The 23,737-nt window shown below is 41.7% G+C and overlaps 1 protein-coding gene across 1 annotated transcript in view; it reads left to right on the top strand.

The window, feature by feature from the left end:
• The first annotated feature begins 2,878 nt into the window (after nucleotides 1-2,878).
• SLC26A8 (solute carrier family 26 member 8) overlaps nucleotides 2,879-23,737 on the top strand; it is a 57,931-nt gene continuing 37,072 nt past the window's right edge. Inside the window, exons 1-4 of the mRNA XM_040983248.1 lie at nucleotides 2,879-2,984; nucleotides 4,699-4,885; nucleotides 11,055-11,194; nucleotides 18,775-18,891. Coding sequence (XP_040839182.1) covers nucleotides 4,701-4,885; nucleotides 11,055-11,194; nucleotides 18,775-18,891 — 442 coding nt within the window. The 5' untranslated portion in view covers nucleotides 2,879-2,984; nucleotides 4,699-4,700. The remainder of the gene's footprint in view (nucleotides 2,985-4,698; nucleotides 4,886-11,054; nucleotides 11,195-18,774; nucleotides 18,892-23,737) is intronic.

Below are 23,737 nucleotides of genomic sequence, written 5' to 3'. Positions count from 1 at the left end.
TGCCGCTTTCAGTTCCCACCTCACAGAGTCAGAAGGAAATCCGTGCAGGCCCAGGCTATATAACCCCAGCCCCACACCCAGTTGCTGGCTGAGCGCAAGGAGTGGGGTTGGGGACGGAGTGGAGGGACCCCCATCTTGCTCTCCCAGCTTCTGCAGGAAGAACCAGGTGCACGCCGGCTCAGGTGCGGCGCCGTCCCGCAGCCGTGTGCCTCCCCCACCCGAACGCCCCCGGCTCGCCCCCGAACGCCCGCGGGTTCGGCCTCAACGGCTCGGCCCGGGAACCGCCGGCGGCCGGGTGGGCAACACTGCCAGCCAGGCCGGAGCCGTGGGAGACCCGAGCACCCCCAGCCCGCCGGGGAAGCAGGTGAGCCGCTGCCAGGGCCGCCCTTCGCTGGGCGCAGACCGCCCGCAGGGCCTGGCACTTGGCGGTCGGGGACGGGGCGCTGGCTCGGTCAATATTTGTCAAGACTTGAGTGGCTGACCGTGTAGCCCGGGGGCTTACTTTCGGTCCTGGAGACTTTTGAAAGACCGCATGATCTGGCACTGGCCAGAGACCGTGAGTGCCCTTTGCAAGCTGACACCTGCCAGACGCGCTGGTGGGTACTGCCAGATGTCCTAGAAACTGGTTCGCCTGCCTCATCCATCTGGCCCCAAGTCTGTCCTGGCCCCTTGCACCCCTCCCTGCCTGAGGTCACTTTCCCCCCTCCCTTTCCGTGAGAACCTGTTTATGCCCGGCTGTCCGCCTGCGAACACTCCGCTCTCAATCCTGAGTGGAAGGGAACTTTCTTACCCCTCAAACCAGCCCGTTAGGCGGGCGCTGAAGGAGGCTCACAGCGGTGCTCCTGTTTATGCCTTTTCCACATTTCAAGATACATTAGGATGAAAATTCTGGTAGTTAACCGACTAAGGCGCTTCTGACAGAATGATTAGTTGCTTCTTTTTAGTATTTGGAAGTGGATGTTGCTTTTCCAGGAAGGCAAACATCTCAAAGAGTCTCACAGTTAAAAGAATCCGCAGAATTTCCCATCCATTGGACCAATAGAAAATGGAGCTGTGATTAGATTTTTTTCTTGGCTCATAAAGTACATTATAGACAGATGTGCAAATTAATTCATGGAAGGATGGGCAGATAACAAGTGCTTGTATTTTAACTGGTCACCAGTTTGCCACTGAAAGGCTGGCTAAACATAGGTGGTGATGCCATTTACAGGGGTTCTCATATTGTACTTTGTATCAAGATCACCCAGACCGTTCTGGAAATCAGCTGCTGTCCCTCCCGCTCCTGTCTGGGATTTTTCTGACCCAGAAGAGCTTGCCAGGTGGAGCCTGCTTGTCAGTAGGCACCTCTAGTGATGGCATGATGGCAGGAAAGAGGCCTGTTTAACCACTAAGGTTTCTGTGAAATCAGAAGGAAGGACAGAGAAGATTACTAAATAAAAGAAGTCACATTTCCCTTCGCCGCCTTTAACTAAGACATTTGATCTTTAATTACTTTATCTGAGAGGCAAGGAGAAAGATGTTATCTGCTGGTTCTTTCCCTAAATGCTGGCAAAGGACAGGAGATGGGCCAAGCTGAATCCAAGTCTCCCATGGGTTACAGGAACCCAATTACTTGAACCATCACCTCTGTTTCTCAGGGTCTGCCTTAGCAGGATGCTGGGATCAGGAAGCTGGAGGCAGGAATGGAACCCAGGGATTGTGATGTGGGGCAGAGGTGTTGGAACCACAAGGCTAAACATGTGGCCTGATGAATTCTTTAAAGACAGCTTTTCACCTGCCACTCATAGCCATCCTTCACCGTGGCCCTACTGAATGTATGGCAGCTTGACAACCAAAAACCTCTTCCCTAAGGCTAATGTGATAGTACTGGTTTCCAACTCCTCTTTTTCCTCAGTTTCTTCTATCTCCAGCATGGACCAATAATGGAAAGAGAGATAGAAAGATCTTCTATCTGCTAGTTCATTCCCCAAATGACCGCAGAGGCCAGAGGTGAGCTGATCCAAAGCCAACAGCCAGGGGCTTCTTCTGGATCTCCCACATATGTGAAGGATCCCAAGGCTTTGGGCCATTCTCCACTGCCTTCCCATGGCATAAGCTGGGAGCTGGATGGGAAGTGAAGCAGTTGGTACATGAGGTGCCCATATGGGACACCAGTGCTTGCTTTCTATCTCTCTTTCTCTCCATAAATCTGATCTGCCTTTCCAATAAAACAAATGGATCCATGTGTGTGTGTGTGTATCAGTGTTACAAATTAAAAGCAATATGTGAAGTGAAATATGGTTTACTGAGGAAGGTCTGACATCGTAATGCAGCACCTGTTCTGGCTGCTCCATTCCCAATGCAGCTAAGGCTAATGTGTCTTGGAAAGCAGCAGAAGATACCCCAAATGTATGGACACCTACATCCACATGGGAGACCCAGATTCCAGGTTCCTGAGTTTGGCCTGAACCAGCCCCAGTCACTGTGGCATTTTGAGGGATAAATCAGCAGATAGAATATTCTCTTTCTCTCTCTCTCTGTTCCCCACTCCCTTTCTTTCCTTCTCTGTAACTGTCTTTCAGATTAAAAACAAACAGAATGAGAACTTGAAAAAACAAATGAGAAGAAATATAATTTACCTGCTTTCCATGGTAAATGAATAAAATACAATGCCTCCAAGGATACAGTGACATTAAAAAACAAACAAAAAAACCTTTCCACTTAAAATGAGAGGGAAATCATTGGGAGATAAAAATATAACAGGAAAAGATGAGGACATTTTTGTGTCTTTAATAAGTTTCTTAATATAGACATCACATAGTGTTAATCTGCACACCAAATGTGATCTGGAGACTGTCAGATATCTACTTTTTTTTAATAGGTAAGTCATTAACAAGCATTAAGAGAAACTCCACATAAAAACCTGGGATTATGACTTCTGAAAGAGAGCAGATCTAGTGATCCTGGGCCCCACGCTGGCCTGTGGCAACACCTGCTGGAACGTGGTAAGTTGCTGTTGCTGCCGCCACCAGGTCCCAACCCTCCCACCTCTCCTCCGTGTTTGTAGGTAGCTTATTCCACATCAACCTTGCCTTAGTGCCACTCTCAGAACAAGACGCTAAATTTTTGAGCTGTACTACAGTAGCAACATTTATAATCCTAATGTAATTAGCAGATTATCTTGGCTCTTTCAGATTGCAAACTTTTGGTGCTAAGATTTTTGAAAGCCTGCAGTTTCTGCACAATGCACATTTCCCATAAACTTTGCTGAGTCCCCTGGTACACACTAGTAATGGAATTTTACAGTAAAATTACATGAACGAAAAGAGGAAGGGTGGCTCAATATTCCTGTTGACTGGGAAAGAGGGAGAAATAATTTTTTTAAAGGATTTTTGCTTATTTTCATTGGAAAGGCAGATTTCCAGAGAGAAGGAGAGACACAGAGAAAGATCTTCCAACTGTTGGCTCACTGCCCAAGTGGCCACAATAGCTGGAGTTGAGCTAATCTGAAACCAGAGGCCAGTAGCTTCCACCAGGTCTCCCATGCAGGCACAGGGTCCCAAGGCTTTGAGCCATCCTCTACCGCTTTCTCATGCTACAAGCAGAGAGCAGGAAGAGAAGTGGAGCAGCCAGGACTCCCATATGGCATGTTGGCACTTGAAGAGAGAGAATTAGCCAATTGAGTCGTTGCTCAAAAATAGTATGCTTTTCTATACAGTTCTGCCACTTTTTCTTCTTGCGGAAAACACAAGGTGCAAATTCGTTTAATGATACAGTGTGAAATCCCTCTCTAAGACTCATCTGTACTCCCCAACCACTTCTCAGGGCCTTGGTGAATTTGTGATCTTTACTTCATGAATGATACACTACACTGCATTCTACTGTGACCCCAAAGTTTTGATGGCAAAAGTACAATATGTAATTATGTAGTTGTGTAATTATGACCTAGATGGAAGACCTCTCATTCTGTGTAACTCTTTCAAATAAAGAAATAAATCCTTAAAAAAAAAAAAAAGTCCTATGCAAGTGTGAAATATCATGATACAGAAATTTTATTTCCTTTTTTTAAGATTTATTTATTTTTATTGGAAAGTCAGTTGCACAGAGAGGAGGAGGTACAGAGAGGAAGATCTTCCATCCAATGATTCACTCCCCAGGTGGTCACAACGGCTAGAGCTGAGCCGATCTGAAGCCAGGAGCCAGGAACTTCCTCCAGGTCTCCCACACGGGTATAGGGTCCCAAGACTTTGGGCCATCCTTGACTACTTTTCTCAGGCCACAAGCAGGGAGCTGGATGGGAAGTGGAGCCACCAGGACATGAACTAGGCCCCATTTATTTCTTCTTCTTCTTTTTTTTTTTTAAGATTTATTTTTTTGTTAGAAGGGCAGACTTACAGAGAGAACAGAAAGATCTCCCATTCACTGGTTCACTCCCTAAATGGCCATGAAGGCCAGAGCTGAGCTCATCCAAAGCCAGGAGCCAGAAGCTTCTTCACCTGGCTTCTTCATGTAGGTCTCCCATGTAGGTAAAGAGTCCCAAGATTCTGGGCCATCCTCTGCTGCTTTTCCAGGCTACAAGCAGGGAGTCAAATGAGAAGTGAGCAGATGGGTTATGAACCAGAGCCCATATGGGATGTCAGTGCTTGGAGGTAGATGATTAACCAGTTGAGCCATTACACCAGCTCCCTTTTTAAATTTCACTTCTTTTTATTCATCTAGGAATGATGATACCAGAGAGAAGTTCCCAGAGTTTCAACTATAAATACAGCCAAAATTCTTTCACATACGATGTTAAGCGAGACATCTACAATGAAGAGAACTTTCAGCAGGAACACAGGAGGAAGGGCTTTTCCTCCGGAAACATGGACATTGATATCACCACCTTCAAACACCACATCCAGTGCCGGTGCGTGTGTCCCATCATTCAGTTGTCACCAGACCAGGCAGCACTGAAACCTTACCTGACTCCTTGGATACCTACTTTTTTTTTTTTTTCTGTCTTCCTTCTCTGAATTCTCTTCATCAAAAGCCTGAAGTTTACTGTGTCATTTTTCATCACTTGTTATTTGCTAGTTTGTTTTGTAGTTTGTCTTAGACCTTCTTTACTGTAAGTTTCTTAAGCATTGTCTTGGTCCCCATAACAAAAGACCTGAGGCTAAGTCAGCATATTTATTTGACTCACAATCCTGGTGGCTATAGGACTGTAGGGTCTGGAGAGCATAGTGCCAGGGTCCTGGAAAGGGTCCCTCCACTACCTCCACCCTGCCCTGCAGCGACACAACATGGAGAAGCAAAAAAAAGGAACCATCCTCATGTGGAAGGAGCAGAGTCGTGGGGTGACCCTGTTTTGTTACAACCTACTGTATCAGGACTAATCTAGCTGCACCCAAGCTGGAACTTCCAGGTGGCAGCATTCATCCCTTCATGAGGTGGTGTCCCCATGTCCCAGGAAGCCCCACCTCTTGAAGGTTCCACCACTTCCCAACACTCCTCACTGAAGCCCCCAACTTCTCACCCATGAATTTTTGCAGGAAAAACTATGTCCAAATCAAAGCAGGGAGAAGGATTCTAGAGATGATTTTAAAAAGAGAGATTTATTTACCTTTGCTGGAAAGTCAGATTTATAGATAGGAGAGCTATAGATGTTTTGATGTATAGATGTTTTGATGTATAGATTTATAGATGGGAGCTATCTTCCATCAGCTTGTTCACTTCCCAAATGGCCAGAGCTGCAATAACCAGAGATGAGCTGATGCAAAGCCAGGAACCAGGAGCTTCTGCTAGGTCTCCCATGCAGATGCAGGGTCCCAGAGCGTTGGGCCATCCTCCTCTGCTTTCCCAGGTCATAAGTAGGGAACTGGAAAGTGGAGCAGCCGGGACACAAACCAGTGCCCATATGGGGTGCCGGCACGTAGAGGTAGAGGATTAGCCAATTGAGCCAATGTGTTGGCTCCTGAAGATGACGTTTTAGTAAGTATCTTGTTCAGTGAGCCACTATGATCAGTAACCTACACAGTTAACTGTGGTGGAACATTGAATGGCGGCTGAATGAACTCCTGGGAACCTCGTATCAAACACAGTACTCATGGTGCGTAGTATCCATGACCATCCCTACAGAGCCCAGCACCACCACCACCTACAACTCCAGACCTCCTCACTTGATTCCATGCTCTGAACCTTTCATGATCCCACGAAACTACTGAACCTCTTATCAGAATAAGTTTTTCCTGCAGCAAAATCTAAAGCTGACTTTCAAGTGTTTTCCAGCATGCGAGTCAGTGGCATCATTAACACTGACTATGTTATGCAACTCTTACCACTATCTATCTTCAGAAAAAAAGTTTGTGTTTAAATTATTGCAGGCAGAGACTATGTACTTCTTAAACAATAACTCATGCCCTTCTCCTCCTAGCCTCTAGTAACCTTTCTTCTACTTCTGTCTTTGTGAATTTGCCTGCCCTAGGTCTGTTCAAGTGGAAGCAAGCAATGTTTGTCATTTTGTGCCTGGTTTATTTCACTTAGCACAATGTGTTCGGGGTTCATACTGACTGTAGCACAGATCATCAGTACTTCATCTAGTTTTATGACTGGATACCATCCCACTTCATTGATAGAGTGCACTTTGTGTATTCGTTCTTCAGTTAGTTGACAGTCGGCTGCTTCCACCTTTCGGCTGTTGTGAATACCGCTGTCAGGAACATTGGCCTGAGAGATTTGTTTGAAGCTTTATTTCTAGTTTTTGCAGTTGTGTAGCTCGGAGTGGAGCTGTTGCATCATTCGTCAGTTGTACTTTTTGAGCAGCTGCCAAACTGTTTTCACAGTGGCTGCACAGTTCTCCATTTCCACTGACGAGGTATAAGGGCTCTGGTTTCTCCACAGCCTCGTCAACATATGCTGGTTTTGAGTATTTTTTATGATAGCCAGGCTAGTTAAATGTGCAATGTGTCTTATTGTGATTTCCTGTCTTTATTTTGTTTTTATATTTTTCCAGTGATTTGAGATGATGCACATGTTTTCATCTTCTTTACAGGAACATTTATTTGTTTCCTTTGATCTTTAAAAAATAAGGTTTTCTGTTGTTGTTGTTGTTGAGTTGTAGGAGTTCTTTAAATTCAGACTGTCTTTTCACCCTGCTGTTAATGTCCTTCGATGCACAAAAGTTTGTAATACTGACAAAATTCAACTTAGCTAATTTTTCCTTTTGTGGCCTGGGTTTTTGGTGCCATATTTAAGAAACTATTGTCGATCTCAAGGTCATGTGTAGTTCTTTTATGTCCCAAGAACTTTATAGCTTTAGCTTTTTAACTGAGCTCTTTGATCCATTTTGAGTTACTTTTTTGTCATTTTGTGCCTGGCTTATTTCACTTAGTGTAGTGTGTTTATGTATATGCACAAAACAAGATAAAAGTACAATTTCATTTTTATTTACAGGAAGGTATACTTTTTTTCCCATTACAATTTGTTGAAGACATTTTTTTCTCCCTTGAATGGTCAGAATAATTTTTCAATAAATAAATAAGGCTATGAAGAAAACTAGTTATGAAAATATAGTTATCAAAATATATTTAAAATTCCCAAATTGTATTATTTAATAGTGTGAGTCTAAGAACTACGTAATTTCCATGCAATAAATAATGTTTCAAGGGATCTGTACAACTGTGATAGGATTTAAAAGTATTAGTGCTTTTCTACTGATGACAAAGCAAATTCTGCTGATAGTACTGTGGTTTGTTATCAACGTTTATAATTGGAAGAAAGACTAAATTTCAGTTTAAGGTAGTGAGGACAAAGATATCAATATCCCTATGAAAATTCACATTAACTCTCTAATTCTATCTGTAGGTTGAAAATCCTCTATAATGTGATAGTCTTATGCCAGATTCCTCAAGCTGTCTTCACTCACTCTCTGGATGTATCAGTCCTTCTCATTCCTTGGGATAGCCCAATCTCCAAAACAATAACCTTTGTCTATATTCCACTTTTCTCAAGTGGTGAGCTTGTACGTCTACCCAACCCCCCAAGTCCTGTGTCTCCATGCTTATTTCCTCTGGTCTAGGATGGGTCAAGAGACACATGTGTCAAAGAAGGACACCTAGGGACTGCATTGATTTCATGTACAAAATGATGGCTTTTCCTAACTTTACCTTCATTATGGATAAGTATTACCAAAGAAATTTCTTTTTTTTTTTTAGATTGGCTATTATTTTTTTGTTATATTATTTTTTATTGATTACATTGCATTACGTGACACTGTCTCATAGGCTCTGGGATTCCCCCAACTCCCAAAGAAATTTCAACCAAACTCCTCCATATATCCCAACCTTGCCACCTGAACACTTAAGTCAGACCCAGTCTATCTGCTGTGCAGTTTAATGGTAGTTTATATTTTTTACTTTTGAAACACAGTTTTCCCCACTTCTGAATTTTAATCAGAAAAGTAACACAGCACAGTTGTTAACAGTGTTGAAATCAGGCAGTTTGGCTTGGGATTTTAATTCTGCTGCTTCCCAATAGTATCCCTAGGTAAGCTATCCAATCCTACCATGCCTTAATTCCCTCATCTATGTCATAGGCAGAATACTAACACCTGACTGTGAGGATGTTAAATGTATTTGTAAAGTATCTAAGAAATAGAAGGCACTAGATAAGTGGTGTGATTTTTCTGTGTTTGTGTTTTTCTGATTAGCAAATAAAATTTTTAATTCTACTACTGCCTTTCTGCACAAAACCTCTTAGCTCTTTTCATTTTCTTCCTCTTTTCTAGAAAATGAAACCATCTCCTTTCTTGTAAGACTCTGCCCCTAAAATGTCATGCTAACTCTTGGCATGCCTTAACTAAAACCCAAATCCATGGATAAATGCTTATACTGTTTTCCCCATTAGCTTCTACTTCTGTTCATTTGTTGATTCCTTTAATTCTTAGATTCTCATCCATCCACGTTCATTTTTTTTTGTTTGTTTGTCTTCATCATGCCAAAAAGTTTGGTGGTTCTACTATGGGCAGTGGACCTTCCAAATGGCATATCAGGCACTGTGCAAAGGAACACATTGTCCCACTACCATGCCATACTCTTCCTCTATTAGGTCATAATTAGAAAGAACACCCTAGGAGATGCAAACAAACAAACAACAAAAGAACACCCGTTGGGCCCAGGTGCGGTAGCCTAGAGGTTAAAGTCCTCACCTTGCATGCATCAGGATCCCATATGGGCACCTATTTCTGTCCTGGCTGCTCTACTTTCCAGCCAGTTCCCTGCTTGTGGCCTGGGAAAGCAGTGGAGAATGATCCAAAGCTTTTGGTCCTTGCACTTTTTGGACCTGGGAGAAGCTCCAGGCTCTTGGCTTTGGATCAGTTCAACTCCAGATTTTGTGGCCACTTGGGGAGTGAACCAGCAGATGGAAGATCTTTCTCTGTGTGTCTCTTCTCTCTGTAAATCTGCCTTTCCAATAAAAATAAATCTTAAAAAAAAAAAAAAGGACTGAGGCAGGAACTCAGGTTCAGAGCTTTTGCTCCTGCCTCACACATAAGGACTCAGGAAAATTGATATTTCTTCAAACCAAAGACTTTGCTTCTGGATCCCTAGCAAACTTTAACAGCTGTCAGTAGGAACTATGAAGATAGTAAGGTGAATAGAACACTGAAATGGTTGTCATCCTAGTTTTGTTCATGCTTATCTGAACTTTTTTTTTTTTTTTGCCTTAAGGGTAGTTATGTTTATAGTTACCGGAGTCAAATATATTAGAAATCTTTTTGTGCACACATTTTAACATTTTATACACTAAAGTTATATTTGTTGTTAAATCTAGTTACCTTTCGTAAAAATCCATGCTCTTGCTTTCAGTTCACATAAATAGCAAAAGTTAATTTAAAACCAAATTAAGGGTTTGGTCTAGTGACGTAGACCCTGCTTAAGATACCCACATGCCACAGAATGTCTACATTTATGTTCTGGCTATATTCACAATCCCAGCTTCCTGCTGATACCCACCTGGGAGACAGCACATAATGGATCAAGTAGTTAAGTCAGTCCCTGTCACTCAAATGTGTATGCTTGGTTCCTATTTTCACCCTGTCTCAGCCCTGGATGTTACAGGCACTTGGGGAGTGAATCAACAGATAGAACCTCTCTCTCTCTCTCCCTCTCTCTCTCTCTCTCTCTCTCTCTGCCTCTCAATAAAATAAATGATAAATAAATAAAAACAAATTGGTTTTTACTGGTTTGCTGTTTGTAATTCTGCCATTTTAGTTTATCTAATGGGTAAGACATATTTTCTGAATCTCAGCATCATTACCATTATGGACCAAACAAAAATCTTTCTTGTGCAGAAGTGTCTCATGCATGGTAGAATGTTTATCGGTATCTCTGATTTTTACCTAGTATATGCTCATTGTGATAATCCAAAATGTTTCTGACATTGGAAGATGTGCCCCTGGAGGACACAGTTTCTCCTAGTGACAACCAATGTAACAAAGCATAATAGAACCTCATTTTATGAAGCTCTTTCTTTACATGACTAACACTTTAATCACAGGACTCCATGTTACACATTTTTCTATCAATTTCTATATATCACAAGTCAAAGTCAGACCTAAAGTGCCACTCATCAATAGGATATCCGAGAGCAAGAAAGAAATAAGGAAAAAGAAAGAAAGAAAGAAAGCTTATCAAGAGAAAGTAATAGCAAACCAAATTTCTGCTGGAAAATTGGTAGATCTATTTTCAAACATCCAATAAAGCCATAGACCTTAGCATATACTGATCCACATAAGACTTCACTTTCCCACAAGCTTAGCATTGGTTCTCAACCAGAGGCGATTCTGTCCCCATCAAGGAGACATTTCTGGCTGTCACAACTAAGGGATGGGATGCTGCTGAATTCTAAAGACCAGGGATGCTAATAATATCCTGCAGTGCTCAGCTCCACAGCTCAGAATGATCCACTCCAATATGTCAAAATACCAACAGTTAAGAAATTCTGTATGGTGTGAAGCATGGTTCTTTGTCCCTTTTCTTGGCTATGTAGGCATTTTCCCTGGAGAACCTAATCAAGTCTCCTGCTCTTCTTTCTCGCAGCTGCTCGTGGCACAGGTTCCTAAGATGCATGCTTACCGTCTTCCCCTTCCTAGAATGGATGTGTTTGTATAGATTTAAGGACTGGCTTCTTGGAGACTTACTTGCTGGCATGAGCGCTGGCCTTGTGCAAGTTCCACAAGGTAAGGAAGACCTGAAGCCTTTTCATGTGGAGGCAGAGTGTCAGACCCCATACATTTGCCCAGAGTAAACAAGCACTTCATTCACTTCAATGTCATTTGGTCTTTGTTTAACTGTTCATTTTCTTACCCCTAATTACAATAAATCTCACTTGGGCATAGGTTTTACTTAAAAAGGTGAAGAATAGGATTCATGGCATCTCTCCAGCCAAGTAACAGTAATCCAGACTTGGGTTAACTTGGTGGTTAAAAGTAAGACAGAAAAATCACACAGGAACTATCTGGGATTTAAACACTTCACTCTCCAAAGGGGGAACCAACCACTCCTGTAAACAGGGCTGTAACTGTTGCTTCCAAGACTCCTCAAGGGCCAGCCCAGTTGGAAGGTCCCTACATACAGAGAAGCCAAAAGCCAGGGCCTCCTACTGGCTAGTTAATCTCTTACTCACAGCCCTCCTATTGTAAATGGAATGTACGCCACCCCTCCTCTTTTTACCTGCCTGCCATCCTACAGTTTTCAAGTTTCCTGGGAAACAAAATAGGAAGCTAACTAACGATCATATTTGACCACAAAGAGAGAGGGAGAAAAAGAGAGACACAAAGAAAAAGGATTGTATTGTTCTTTCATTCAGTTTATGGTTCCTCAGATAGTCTTTCAATGCCCTACACTTTTTTGATCCCTCTGGCCCTCCAGGTGTGCACAGCACAGCAGAACAATCCAGCTCCAGCACAGCACTGTTGGTTGGGGAAAACGAAAAAAACAAATGGCATTAGTCAGCGTTTTTGTTGTTGTTGCTATTGTTAATTTAACTAGGATATCCCAGAGGAGCAACTTAGGAGAAAACATAGTTTGTTTTTGCTTACAATTTGCAGGTTTACAGCTCAAGTCTGGGTGGTTCTCTTAGACTGGGATCTAGTAGAGGCTGGGAATGGCAAGGTGTATGTGGAGGCACAATCACCCTGCCAGGCAGGAAGCAGAGAGACATGGAGCATGCTCTGCTTCCATGTCTAAGGATCTGTTTAGAATGCTATCATGATTCGGTCATGGTGCTCCACCCTAGCAATGTAATCTCATCCAGTCACTTTGCCAGAGCCCCTACCTTCAGATATTGCAATTGGAACAAGCCTCACCCTGACCCAGCAACCATCTGCATTAAGCCATTAATCATTAACAGAAGAAATTTTTTAAAGATCTCTTTATTTATTTGAAAGACAGAGCCACAAATAGAGAAGAGGAGAAAGAGATCTTCCAGCTACTGGTTCACTCCCCAAATGGCTGCAATGCCCAGGAATGGGCTAGGCCAAACCAGTAGCCTAGAACTCCATTGTGGTCCCTCACATGGGTGCAGGGGCCCAAGAACTTGGGCCATCCTCTACTGCTTTCCCAGAGACATTAGTAGGGAACTGGGCCAAAAGTAGAACAGCTAGGACCTGAAACAGCCTTCATCTGGTCGCTTAACTCACTGTGCTATAATAGTGGCACCAACCTTAGTATTTAAACAGTTTTAAATCCAATTTATTACAAACCCAATTTAATCCATAACAGAAATTTAAATGTTTATTATGTCTAAGTGTAACAGAGTAAAAATGACATTTTTTCCTTTTGTGTACAGTTCTTGAATTTCAATACACATAAATTTGTGAAACTACCACTATTTGAACACAAAATAGTTCCGTTGCCCCACAAAAACCCTCATGTGTTTTCTTCTTAACAGACACATCATGGAGCAAAAGATTCTTTTGTTTGCTTTTTAATTTTAATGAAGTCTAGTTTTTATTTATGTAAAAAAAAATTTTAAATCTATTTGAAAGGCAGAGTGACAGAGACAAAAAAAAAATCTTCCATCCCCTGGTTCATTCCCGAAATGGCCTTTCAAATAAGATTAAAGAAATATTTTAAAATAATAACATATTTATTTATTTGAAAGACAGGGAGACACACTCTGAGAGAGAGAGAGAGAGAACAACAGCTCTCCCATCTACTAGGTTCACTCCCCAGATGGCTGCAACAGCCTGGGCTGGACCAGGCTGATGCCAGGATTCTCCTCCAGATTTCTCCTCCAGATTTGCTTGGGTGGTAGGGGCCCAAGCACTTGGGCTGTCTTCTGTTGCTTTTCTCAGGAACCTGAATTGGAAGTGCAGCAAGCCAGAACATGAAATGGCATCCAGATGAATACTTTAAGTGGCAGCTTAATTTATTGTACTGTAGTGCTTACCCCTTAAACACCATTTTTTAAAAAAAAGATGATTCTTCGTTGAATTGTTTCCATGCCTTTTTCAAAGATCAAATAGCCATATTTCATAGTCTTAAAATTAAATTAATAAAAACAACTTTAGCTATTCTTCCATATAGAGTTTAGAGTTAATTTCACTCTGTGTACAAAAATCCTACAGACGTTTTGGCGGCTATTGCACTGAGTCTATATATCACTTCAGGGAGAACTTGCATCTTAATTTTGCTGAGTATTCCAATGTGTGATTGTAATATGTTTCTCTATGTATTAATTCCTTGACTTCTATCAGTCTTTTCAGTATATGAATCTTGTACATGTTTTATTAGATTTATGCCTAATAATCTCAATTTTTGAAAGATACCATAGTTTGACTTCCAAGGGTTCATTTTTTGCATATTGAAATACAATAGATATTTATATGTTAACCTTGCATCATGAAACTTACTTTTTGGTTCTAAGAATCTTTCCTCGATTTTCTGGATTCAGTGCCTCGATAATCATGTCATCTGTAAACAGCAGCAATTGCGTTTCCTTCTTTCTCAGATGAATTGCTTTAATGAATTGCAAAAAACAAACAAACAAACAAAAACCTTTCTTACTCTCCTAGCTCAGATTTCCATCATTGTGCTGAATTGGACTGATGAGAATTAACACTCTTGTCTTCTTTCTGATCTTAGAGGGAGAGCAGTCAGTATTTCACCACAAGAATGATGGTTGCTGTAGGATTTTTGTAGGTGCCTTTTATTGGGTTTAAGAAGTGTTCATCTGCATTAATTTGCTGAGACTTTTTATTATGAGTGGATGTTGTATTTTGTCAAATGATTTTTCTGCATGTGTTGATATGATCATGTGGCTTTTCTATTTAGATGGTTGATAGAGTAGGTTATATTAATTGACTTTAAAAACATCAAACCAGTCTTATATTCCTGAAATAATGGAATACCTCTTCAAGTTCAAACTAAGACATCATATGTACTGGCAGAACTACTGTTAAAAGAAATGTCCACATGGCAGCTACAAGCAAAAATGATCCAATCATGTCAATACAGTTACTTCTTCATGTGAATAAAATCTCTATGAAGCTTCCTGTGGTGCTGCTCCGAGAGAGCTGAGCTCTCAGCATTAATTCGTTAGGGAGTACACTAATGATTCCCATCTTTCTCTAAATTATGGCCCAAGTCACAAGATGTCCCATTGCTAAGTTACCAGGTAATCAGTACCAAAATAAGACTACAATCTGTGAACATACTTACTACCCAGCACAGCATCTAGCACATAGTAAGTATTCAAAAATTGATTTGCTTGCATTGTCATTACTCATGGCTTGCAACACTGCCAATCCTACATGGGAACCTTTGTTTGAGTCTTGGTTATTCCAATTCTGACCTGTTTTCCTGCTGTTAATGCCTGAGAAGGTACAGGAGAAGATAATCTAAGTACCTGTACTCTTTCACCCATGTGCAAGACAAGGATGGAGTTCCTGGCTCCTGGCTTTGGCTTGGCCCGGACTTGGCTACAAAAAAAAGATATATTTATTGAATGATAATGATTACATAACCACAGGAATTAATGACTACAAGTAACTCTTGTTACTTGTATACTATTTTATGCAATGTGAACAGTAAAATAGAGTGTGAATAATTTGTTTTACTTACATTTGAATATGTGGTACTTAATTTTTTTTAATGAAACAAAAATATGTGGTGAAGACTTTACTAGAAAGATACTGAACAAATGTTGGCTCAAGTTCTTGGGTCCAACATGGAAGATTCTGGGAATTCCTACTGCTGGTTTTGGCCTGGCTCAGCTCTAGCAGTTGCAGGCATCTGGAAAGTGAGCCAGTAAATGGAAGATCTTGCACTCTGTATTGTCTCTCTCTCTCTCTCTCTCTCTCTCTGTGTCACTGTACTTGAAAACAATATTTTTTACAAAAAGAGGAGCAGTAGCCTAGTGGCTAAGTCCTCACCTTGCATGTGCCAGGATCCCATTTGGGTGCCAATTTATGTCCTGGCAGCACAACTTAAATATAGGTTTTTAAAAATAAAACAAAAAGGTACTGAATATATTGTATATTTACAGAGTTCAATTTTATAAAAGTAGATAGAAAAAAATAGATGAAAATTTGTGAACTATGAAAAATCATTTGCATATTTGCAAAGTACCTCCCTAAAGATATTTTTAAACTTTACTTGTTTTCATCTTATTTGGGAGGCAGAGACACAGAGAAAGACAGGGATCTAGAGACAGAAATATTCTACCTGCTGATTCAACTCCCCTTAAATGGCCACAACAGTCAGGACTAAGCCAGGCTGAAGTTGCATGCTCTGAATTCAATCTGGGTCTCCCATGTACGTGTAGGATTCAATTATCTGACATCACCTGCTACCTCTCGGGATGCACATTAGCAGGAAGCTGGAATCACACTCAAGTCAAGCTGCTCTGAAATATGGGATGTGGTCCCCTAACTGTGTCTTCACTGCTGCACCAAACACATCCATCAAAATATTGACTAATGATTCCACTGCTTTACAGTAGAGAACATGGAGACAACACCTTAACCAAGTAGTACCAAGGCATGACTATCATTTCTCCTCTGATGTAATACACTAAGGAAGACACAATATCATTTCTATAGTCTTTCCAAAAATCTATAACCCTAGAACAATGAGGAGGAAACAAGACTGATCCAAATGGGGGGGTCATTTTACAAAATATCAAAGAGGACATTAGCAAAAAAAATTGGTGACAAAGTCTAGCTAATTCCCTGGTTCCCAATGTTGTACCATAATAGTGTACAATCTTGACATTAAGGGAGGCTGTGTAGGCAATATAGGAAAACTCTGCATTTTTTAAAAATAATTTTACTAAGCTATAATACACATACCAAGAAATGCACTTAAGTGTATGATAAGCAAATTTCTGCCTTACTTTTGTAACCTTTGTGTAAGTTTAACATTAGCTCAAAATTTTAAAGAATTAACATTGAAAATTTTGAAAGTTTTATTTCCTTTGACTTCCTGAGACTAGACAATTTAGTTTCTGTTAGCTGGGTAATTATCTCACTTTTCCTACATTGGTTACTCAAAACCATAGATTTCCAAAGATTTTTCTCCAGATGAATATTTGATACAACAGTCAAGATTCCCCTCAGTAAACCCACAACCCACAATGGAGAGCCTGGGGTCAAGTCCTGATTCTGCTTCTGATCTATCTTCTCGCTAATGCAACAGCCTGAGAAGCAACAGTTCGTGGCTCAAGTTCTTGGGACCCTAATAGCCATGTGGGAGATCTGGATGAATTCCTTCTGGCTTCAGTCTGACCAGCCCCAACTATTGTGGGCATGTGCAGAGTGAGTTAGCAGATGAGATTGCTCTCTCTTGCTTTGTCTCTTTCTCTCTCTCTCTGCCTTAAAAAAAAAATGTCAGTACCAATATATACACAGCACATTACGCTGCTGCTTCTGATACCAGTGTTCCCCACTGGGGCACTGATTTGAGTACTGTGACTGTTTCTGATCCAGCTTCCAGCCACTGTGCTTGAGAAGACAACGGGGCCATCCATGTGGAAGACTAGGATGAATTTCCTGGATGCTGCATTTGTGGGCAGTTATTTCAATATATATTTAAAGATGCATTAAAATTCCAGTATAAGTTTCAACAGGGATATTTTTCATGACTTCCTCCTCTCCCACTACACACCCCCATTGCTATGATTTTATTGGAAAGGCAGATCAGATTTATGGAGAGACGAAAGGACAGAGAAAAAAATCTTCCATCTGCTGGTTCACTTCCCAAATGGCTGCCAAGGCTGGAGCTGAGCTAATCCGAAGTCAAGAGCCAGGAGCTTCCTCCTAGTGTCCCACATGGGTGCAAGATCCCAAGGCTTTGAACCGTTCTCCACTGCTTTCCCAGGCTTCAAGCAGTGAGCTGGATGGAAAATGGAGCAGTTGGGACACAGACAAATACCCTTATGGGATCCAGGTGCTTGTAAGGTGAGGATTTAGCCATTGAGCCAGGGTCCAAATAAATAAATCTTTTAAAACAACTGTCTTTTCATGTGACATATTGCTTTATCAAGAGTATAGAAGAGACTGGCATTATGGCATGGTAGGTAAAGCCACCATCTGTGATAGTACCATATGGATGCTGGTTGAATCCTGGCTGCTCCACTTCCCATCCAGCTCCCTGCTATTGCACCTGGGAAAGCAGGGGAAGATGGCCCAAAGCCTCAGGACCCTGAACCTGAGTGGGAGACCCAGCGAAGGCTCCAGGCTCCTGGCTTCGGATCGGCTCAGCTCCAGGCATTGCAGCCACTTGGAGAGTGAATCGGAGAACAGAAGATCTCCTTTCTGTCTCTCCTCTTTGTATATCTGCCTTTCCAATAAGAATAAATAAATCTTTTTAAAAAAGAGTAGATAGGAGTTAATTAACATTATACTGAAGTTCATAGCTATGTACCAAGAGAAAAAATGTAAACTATAAGGATTGTGACATAATAATTTCATTATTCATAAATGATGAATTATTTTACATACACAATTTAAAAGAACAAACATATAAATTAAAGACTGCATTAAGGTTTCTAGATACAAGGCCAGACATGATAAATAACCTGGAAATTATTTAAAGTATACAAGAGGATTATGGAGATTAATACATATACTACTCCATTTTTTATACAGCTTTAAGCATCCATAGATTTTTGGTATCCAGAGAGGCCCTTGATCCAATGCCGTGCAAATTCAGACTCTATTTTTTTGTATATATTTGAGATTTCCAATTTTAAAAAAGATAAAGCTTCACTATCAAGGACATTAAAGCAGCTCACTGAATTCGTCACCGAATTTAGATTAGCAGATTGATTTGATATAAGTCTAGAAAAAGTTAATAGGAAAGGAGATATGGGCTTGAAACATCAAAGAGATGACACCACCCATGTTAATCCATTGGCTTCAAAATTTCCAAATTCTCATGATGCTTCTGGGAAAAGAAAGTGTTAGAAGAAGGAATTGAATAATGTCGGGGTGATTTGCCTGTGGAAGAAGAGCAGAAATGGAACCAGGGTAGAGCTGCTTCTAAGCTGCTGAAATTGGGAGCTTGCAGCCAAAGGGATTTCAGCAGAGGCTGTAGAATTGAGGTGTGAAAGCGAATGGTAACACTGAGAGGCTAGCAGTCAAAGGAGGTGATGAAAGGCGCCGACCAAGGGTTCCATGACTAAGGGATACTGACACCACACTCGGTGAGCTATACACATGAGTCATTTTAGTTTTAAATATTCTTGCAGTTCTAATTTAAATTGACTTTTAAAAGCCAAGCTGCCTTTGCTAACTTAAATTATCTTGCTTTTCAGGCTTGACATTTACTTTGCTGGCAAGGCAACTGATTCCCCCTCTCAATATTGCTTATTCAGCTTTCTGTTCTTCAGTAATTTATGTAATCCTTGGATCATGTCATCAAATGTCCATTGGTGAGTTATGCACTGGAACCACAGGAAGCAGATGAAGTTTCCAGCTCAACACTTTACTTGGTGCTACTAAAGCTGTCTTTTAAGATAAAGCAAAGGAGGCAGGTGTCTCTTATGCTTAGCGTTAGATTCCAAAATCCAGGGCAGCAAGATGTTCGTTCCCCCAAAGGACATAGAGAGCAGAGATGCTGTCATATATAGGAATCTGAATGCCCTCATCCTAGAAGATCCAGAAATAACATGTTGATAGTCCTTAGAGTGAGTTAACCTTCCAACAAGATATATAATAACCAAATCCATGGGCTAATTTAAAAATCAGTGTCTTAATCATTGAGTACTCAGGTCCACAGGATGAACATCATCTTTTTCAGAGTCAAAAAAAATTTTTCAGCGCTCAGCACGGTGCCTAGCGGCTGAAGTCCTCGTTTTGAATGCGCTGGGATCCCATATGGGCGCTGGTTTCTAATCCGGGCAGCCCCACTTCCCATCCAGCTCCCTGCTTGTGACCTGGGAAGGCGATCAAGGACGGTCCAAAGTCTTGGTACCCTGCACCCACATGGGAGACCCAGAAGAGGCTCCTGGCTCCTGGCTTCAGAATGATTCAGCTCTGGTCGTTGTGACCACCTGGGGAGTGAATCATTGGATAAAAGATCTTTCTCTCTGTCTCTTCTCCTTTCTGTATATCTGACTTTGCAATAAAGATGAATAAATATTTTAAAAATAATAATTAATAAATCTTTAAATTATAAAAAAGTATTTATTTTATTGGAAAGGCAGCTTTACAGAGAGAAGGAGAGACAGAGAGAAAAATCTTCCATCTGCTAGTTCACTCCCCAAGTAGCCACAATAGCCAGAGCTGAGCTGATCTGAGGCCAGGAGCCAGGAGCTTCTTCCAGGTCTCCCACAGGGTTTCACAGTATGAAGGCTTTGGGTCATCCTCAACTGCTTTCCCAGGCCACAAGCAGGAACCTGAAGGGAAGTGGAGCAGCCAGGACACAAACTGGCACCCTATGGGATCTGGGCACATGCAAGGTGAGGATTTAGTCACTATGCTATGGCACCGGGCCTCTGAGTCAAAATTTCATCTGCTAATTTCTAATTAGAAATGGCTCTTGCAGGGACGAGAATCATTAATGATCAAATAATCATCACGTTTACTTCACCTAGGTTGACTTGCATAGAAATCAAATCACAAAGTGCCATTGTTGTGGTATGTTATATCCCACATGAGCACCTATTTGAGTCCCAAATGTTCTACTTCTGATCCAAACCTGGGTAGGAAAGATTGCAACTCCTTGTGCCCCTGTATCCATGGAGCTGACCTAGATGAAGCTCCTGGCTTAGCCTGGCACAGCACTGGCCATTGCAGCCATTTAGAAAGTGAAGCACTAATAAAAGATACCTCTAAGATATCTGTTTCTCCTCCCACTCCCATCTACACTCTGTAATTCTGCCTTTCAAATAAAAAATTTAAATAAAATTAATATTTAGACAAGGTGAAGAATTAAAAAAAAATCACACAGTATCCCAACAGGCTTGGAAAGGCACTGCCAACATTTCACTGAGAGTGGTGGCTTTTCCTAGGCTTTCCCACTGAGTCACCAGCCAAGCAACCAGATTGACCACTTCTAATGGACTCAGTTCTGCAGGTATGCCTGCCTGCATGTAGTTGGGTTAGCTGTCACAGTGGGGTGTCTATTCTGCCTTTATTATTATTATTATTATTAATTACATTGCATTATATGACACAGTTTTATAGGCTCTGGGATTCCCCCCACCCCTCCCCAAACCCTCCTCCCATGGTGGATTCCTCTACCTTGTTGCATTATCACAGTTCAAGTTCAGTTGAGATTCTTTCATTGCAAGCATATACCAAGCATAGAGTCCAGCATCTTATTGTCCAGATAAGTTCAGTGGCTTCTTGGGAAGACCATCTCTGGTCTGAAGGTAGAGCTGGCAGAGTATCATCCCAATCAATTAAAAGCCCCAACATAACATCAGCAACGATTTATAACGTTATGGAATTAATTGGCATACTATTGAGTAACCAATATGTTAAACAAAAATGCAAGTTCTTAACCACATCCTGTGACTTCTTCATTGACATTTCAATTTTAGTTTATATGCATGCTGGTTCTATACACCTTAAAATGGCTATAGATTACTATTCAGCTGTCTTGTGTCTATTTTAATTTTAGCATTTAGCATTTTATAGCATTGAAGCATAATTTTGCTGAATCTGGCTTCTTTTTGGGCGGTCTAGACTGGCTTATAACTTTAACAAGACATGTGTCAACAGTTTAGGTGCAGAATAGTTTTAGGAGGGGCGTGCAGAGAAATCTTCAATACCCTAGTGAGGAGTAACTAATTTTTGTGTCCCATCTAGTAAGGTATAAGTGAATCCACCCTAACCGTCTCCTGTCTGAGTCTAAGCTTTCCTTGTTGTTCTCTGTCTATCTATTCTAGATTTTTTGTTTTGTTTTGGTTTGTTTGATTGTTTTGAGGAGATTCCGGATCGATCCTGATGGTCATTGCAGCAGAGGGTGGGGATCCAAAGTTGGAACCAAGCGAGGACCAGAGAGAGCTCCTCTCCCTAGTCCCGAAGGAAGGTTACTGTTCTTCTGATTCTGAGGACCGTTCAGGGTTCCTGGCTGTTGTTCTGATGCCCTTGGATCCTGCGAGGAAGGATTTGGACTTTTTCCATCCCATGTGGTAGATCCAAGCGGGAGTGGATGACCTCAGAGTTCTTGGCCTCGAAGGCACTCCTATTCCCCATGGTCTCCTTGGCAGTTTGGATGTAGTCCTTGGTGCCCGTACTGATAGTCCTTGGTGAGGATCCGGGAGTCTGCAGGGTTGGGATACAAGCCTCCTCCTGTCTACCTGCTCCGCTCCCCTCAGGGGTTCCCCCCCACCGCCCCGTGCATATGACCTCCTGTTAAGAGGTTGTCAGGATCACTCTTGATTCCCCCTATATGTCTTTGTAGTTTAACTATTGCCTAATTCTGATTCGAGTCTGCTGTCTATGAGTTACCAGTTATGATCCTGGTAGGTTATATTTCATGTCTTCCTCACACATTCTAGGGAGATGGAAGATTTCTCTGCTCTCCTGCCCCATTATGGAATAACATAGGGTATTGAAAGTATATTAGGTTTTACAGTTCTTTGATGTAGATCATAAGCAGTCTGACTTACATTGATTGTTGGTTCACTGATTAATTCACAGTATCTTATTGCATGTGAGATAGGCTGTTTGAGGTTGAGATAATATTACATTTTATAGGTACTATTTTTCATATTGACATCATTTCATCTTAAATTAAGGCAAACATGTGGTATCTAACCTTTGGGGTTGGCTCATTTCCCTTAGCTTTATGGTTTCCAGTTGGGCCCATTTGGCCACAAAGAACTGCATTTTTTTTTTTAATAGCTGAGTAGTATTCCATGGAGTGAATGAATCATAGCTTTCTTATCCAGTCTTCTGCTGATGGGCATTTCAGTTGCTTCCATGTTTTTGCAATTACTGATTGTGCTGCTATGAACATAGGGGTTCTGCCTTTTTTTTTTTAAGGAGAAAAATCACATTTTTTCTCAAATCCATTGCATGTCAATTTCTACACTACAACACAAGGGAAAATAAAACTTATCTCCATATTTTCAAGTTCCATAAGGTACCTCAAAAATTATTTCCAGGTCCTGGTGCAATGGCTGTTTGACTAAAGTCCTTGCCTTGCATGTGCCGGAATCCTATATGGGAGCCAGTTCATATCCCACCTGCTCCACTTACCTTCCAGCTCCCTGCTTGTAGCCTGGGAAAGCAGTGGAGAATGGCTCAAAGCCTTGAGACCCTGCATCCATGTGGGAGACCTGAAAGAAGCTCCTGGCTCCTGGCTTCGGATTGGCTCAGCACCAAACATTGCAGCTACTTGGGAAGTGAACCAGCAGATGGAAGATCTTTTTCTCTGTTTCACCTTCTCTCTGTAAGTCTGCCTTTCTGATTAAAAGAAAAATATCTTACAATCAAGATGGTGGAATAGGGTTAGGATATGTTTAAACAGATGGAGAAACATAAGCCAATGTGAGGCACAGAGAGCACATCCTAGGAAATAAGAGAGGACAGAACAGAAGCAGAGGGGCACCTGGAGACTGACAGACACAGGAGAGCAGTGGACACAACGGTGTGGTGTTGCAGTGACTAATATCCCAGCAGCATTCAGCAAGCAGCAATCTGAATTGTACCAGCAGCCAGAACTACACCAGCAACAAGGTGGGAAGGGACATTCACCAGGAGCTCAGGAGGTGAACCCAGACAAAGAACTGCCCATCCTGCTGGTCTGTTTGATTTGACCAGGAGCAGAGACAGAGAGGCAGGTCCCAGACAGGCGGTGTGGGAACAGGGTAGACTTCACAGCCCAATCCACCCCCTAGAGCCAAATTGGGCACCATTTTCTCTGGAGAGACAAAGCCTATGGACAGGACTGAGCATACACTGAGCTGGGAGTGAACTCATCTGGCTCAGTGAATTGCAACAATGTGGCATTCTACAAGTTCCTCCCAAGATAGGTCTGGGTAGCCCTCAGGCCTGACGGCCATCAGGTCAACAACTCTAGTAGTGGTGCATCAAGCACCATTTCGTACAGTGTGGCAAAGAATTTAAGACTTCAGGGACAACAGTAAGCTGCATGTACACTGAGCTGAGAGAGAACTCATTGAGTTCAATGCATTGTACTAGTCCCACAGGAAAATAATACCAACTTTGGCATCCTATGGGTCACAATAGGTCTTTGTGGCCCCCCGACCTAATGATCAACAGGTTCCATCAAGATCAGTACCACCAACAACCTAGCTGTAT

Source organism: Ochotona curzoniae, unplaced genomic scaffold, assembly GCF_017591425.1.
Source record: "Ochotona curzoniae isolate NIBS_2020 unplaced genomic scaffold, NIBS_Ocur_1.0 contig_3819, whole genome shotgun sequence".
In the NCBI taxonomy this organism is placed as follows: Eukaryota; Metazoa; Chordata; class Mammalia; order Lagomorpha; family Ochotonidae; genus Ochotona; species Ochotona curzoniae.
Note: the sequence above shows the minus strand (reverse complement) of the source record. Positions and strands in the feature narration are given on the sequence as shown.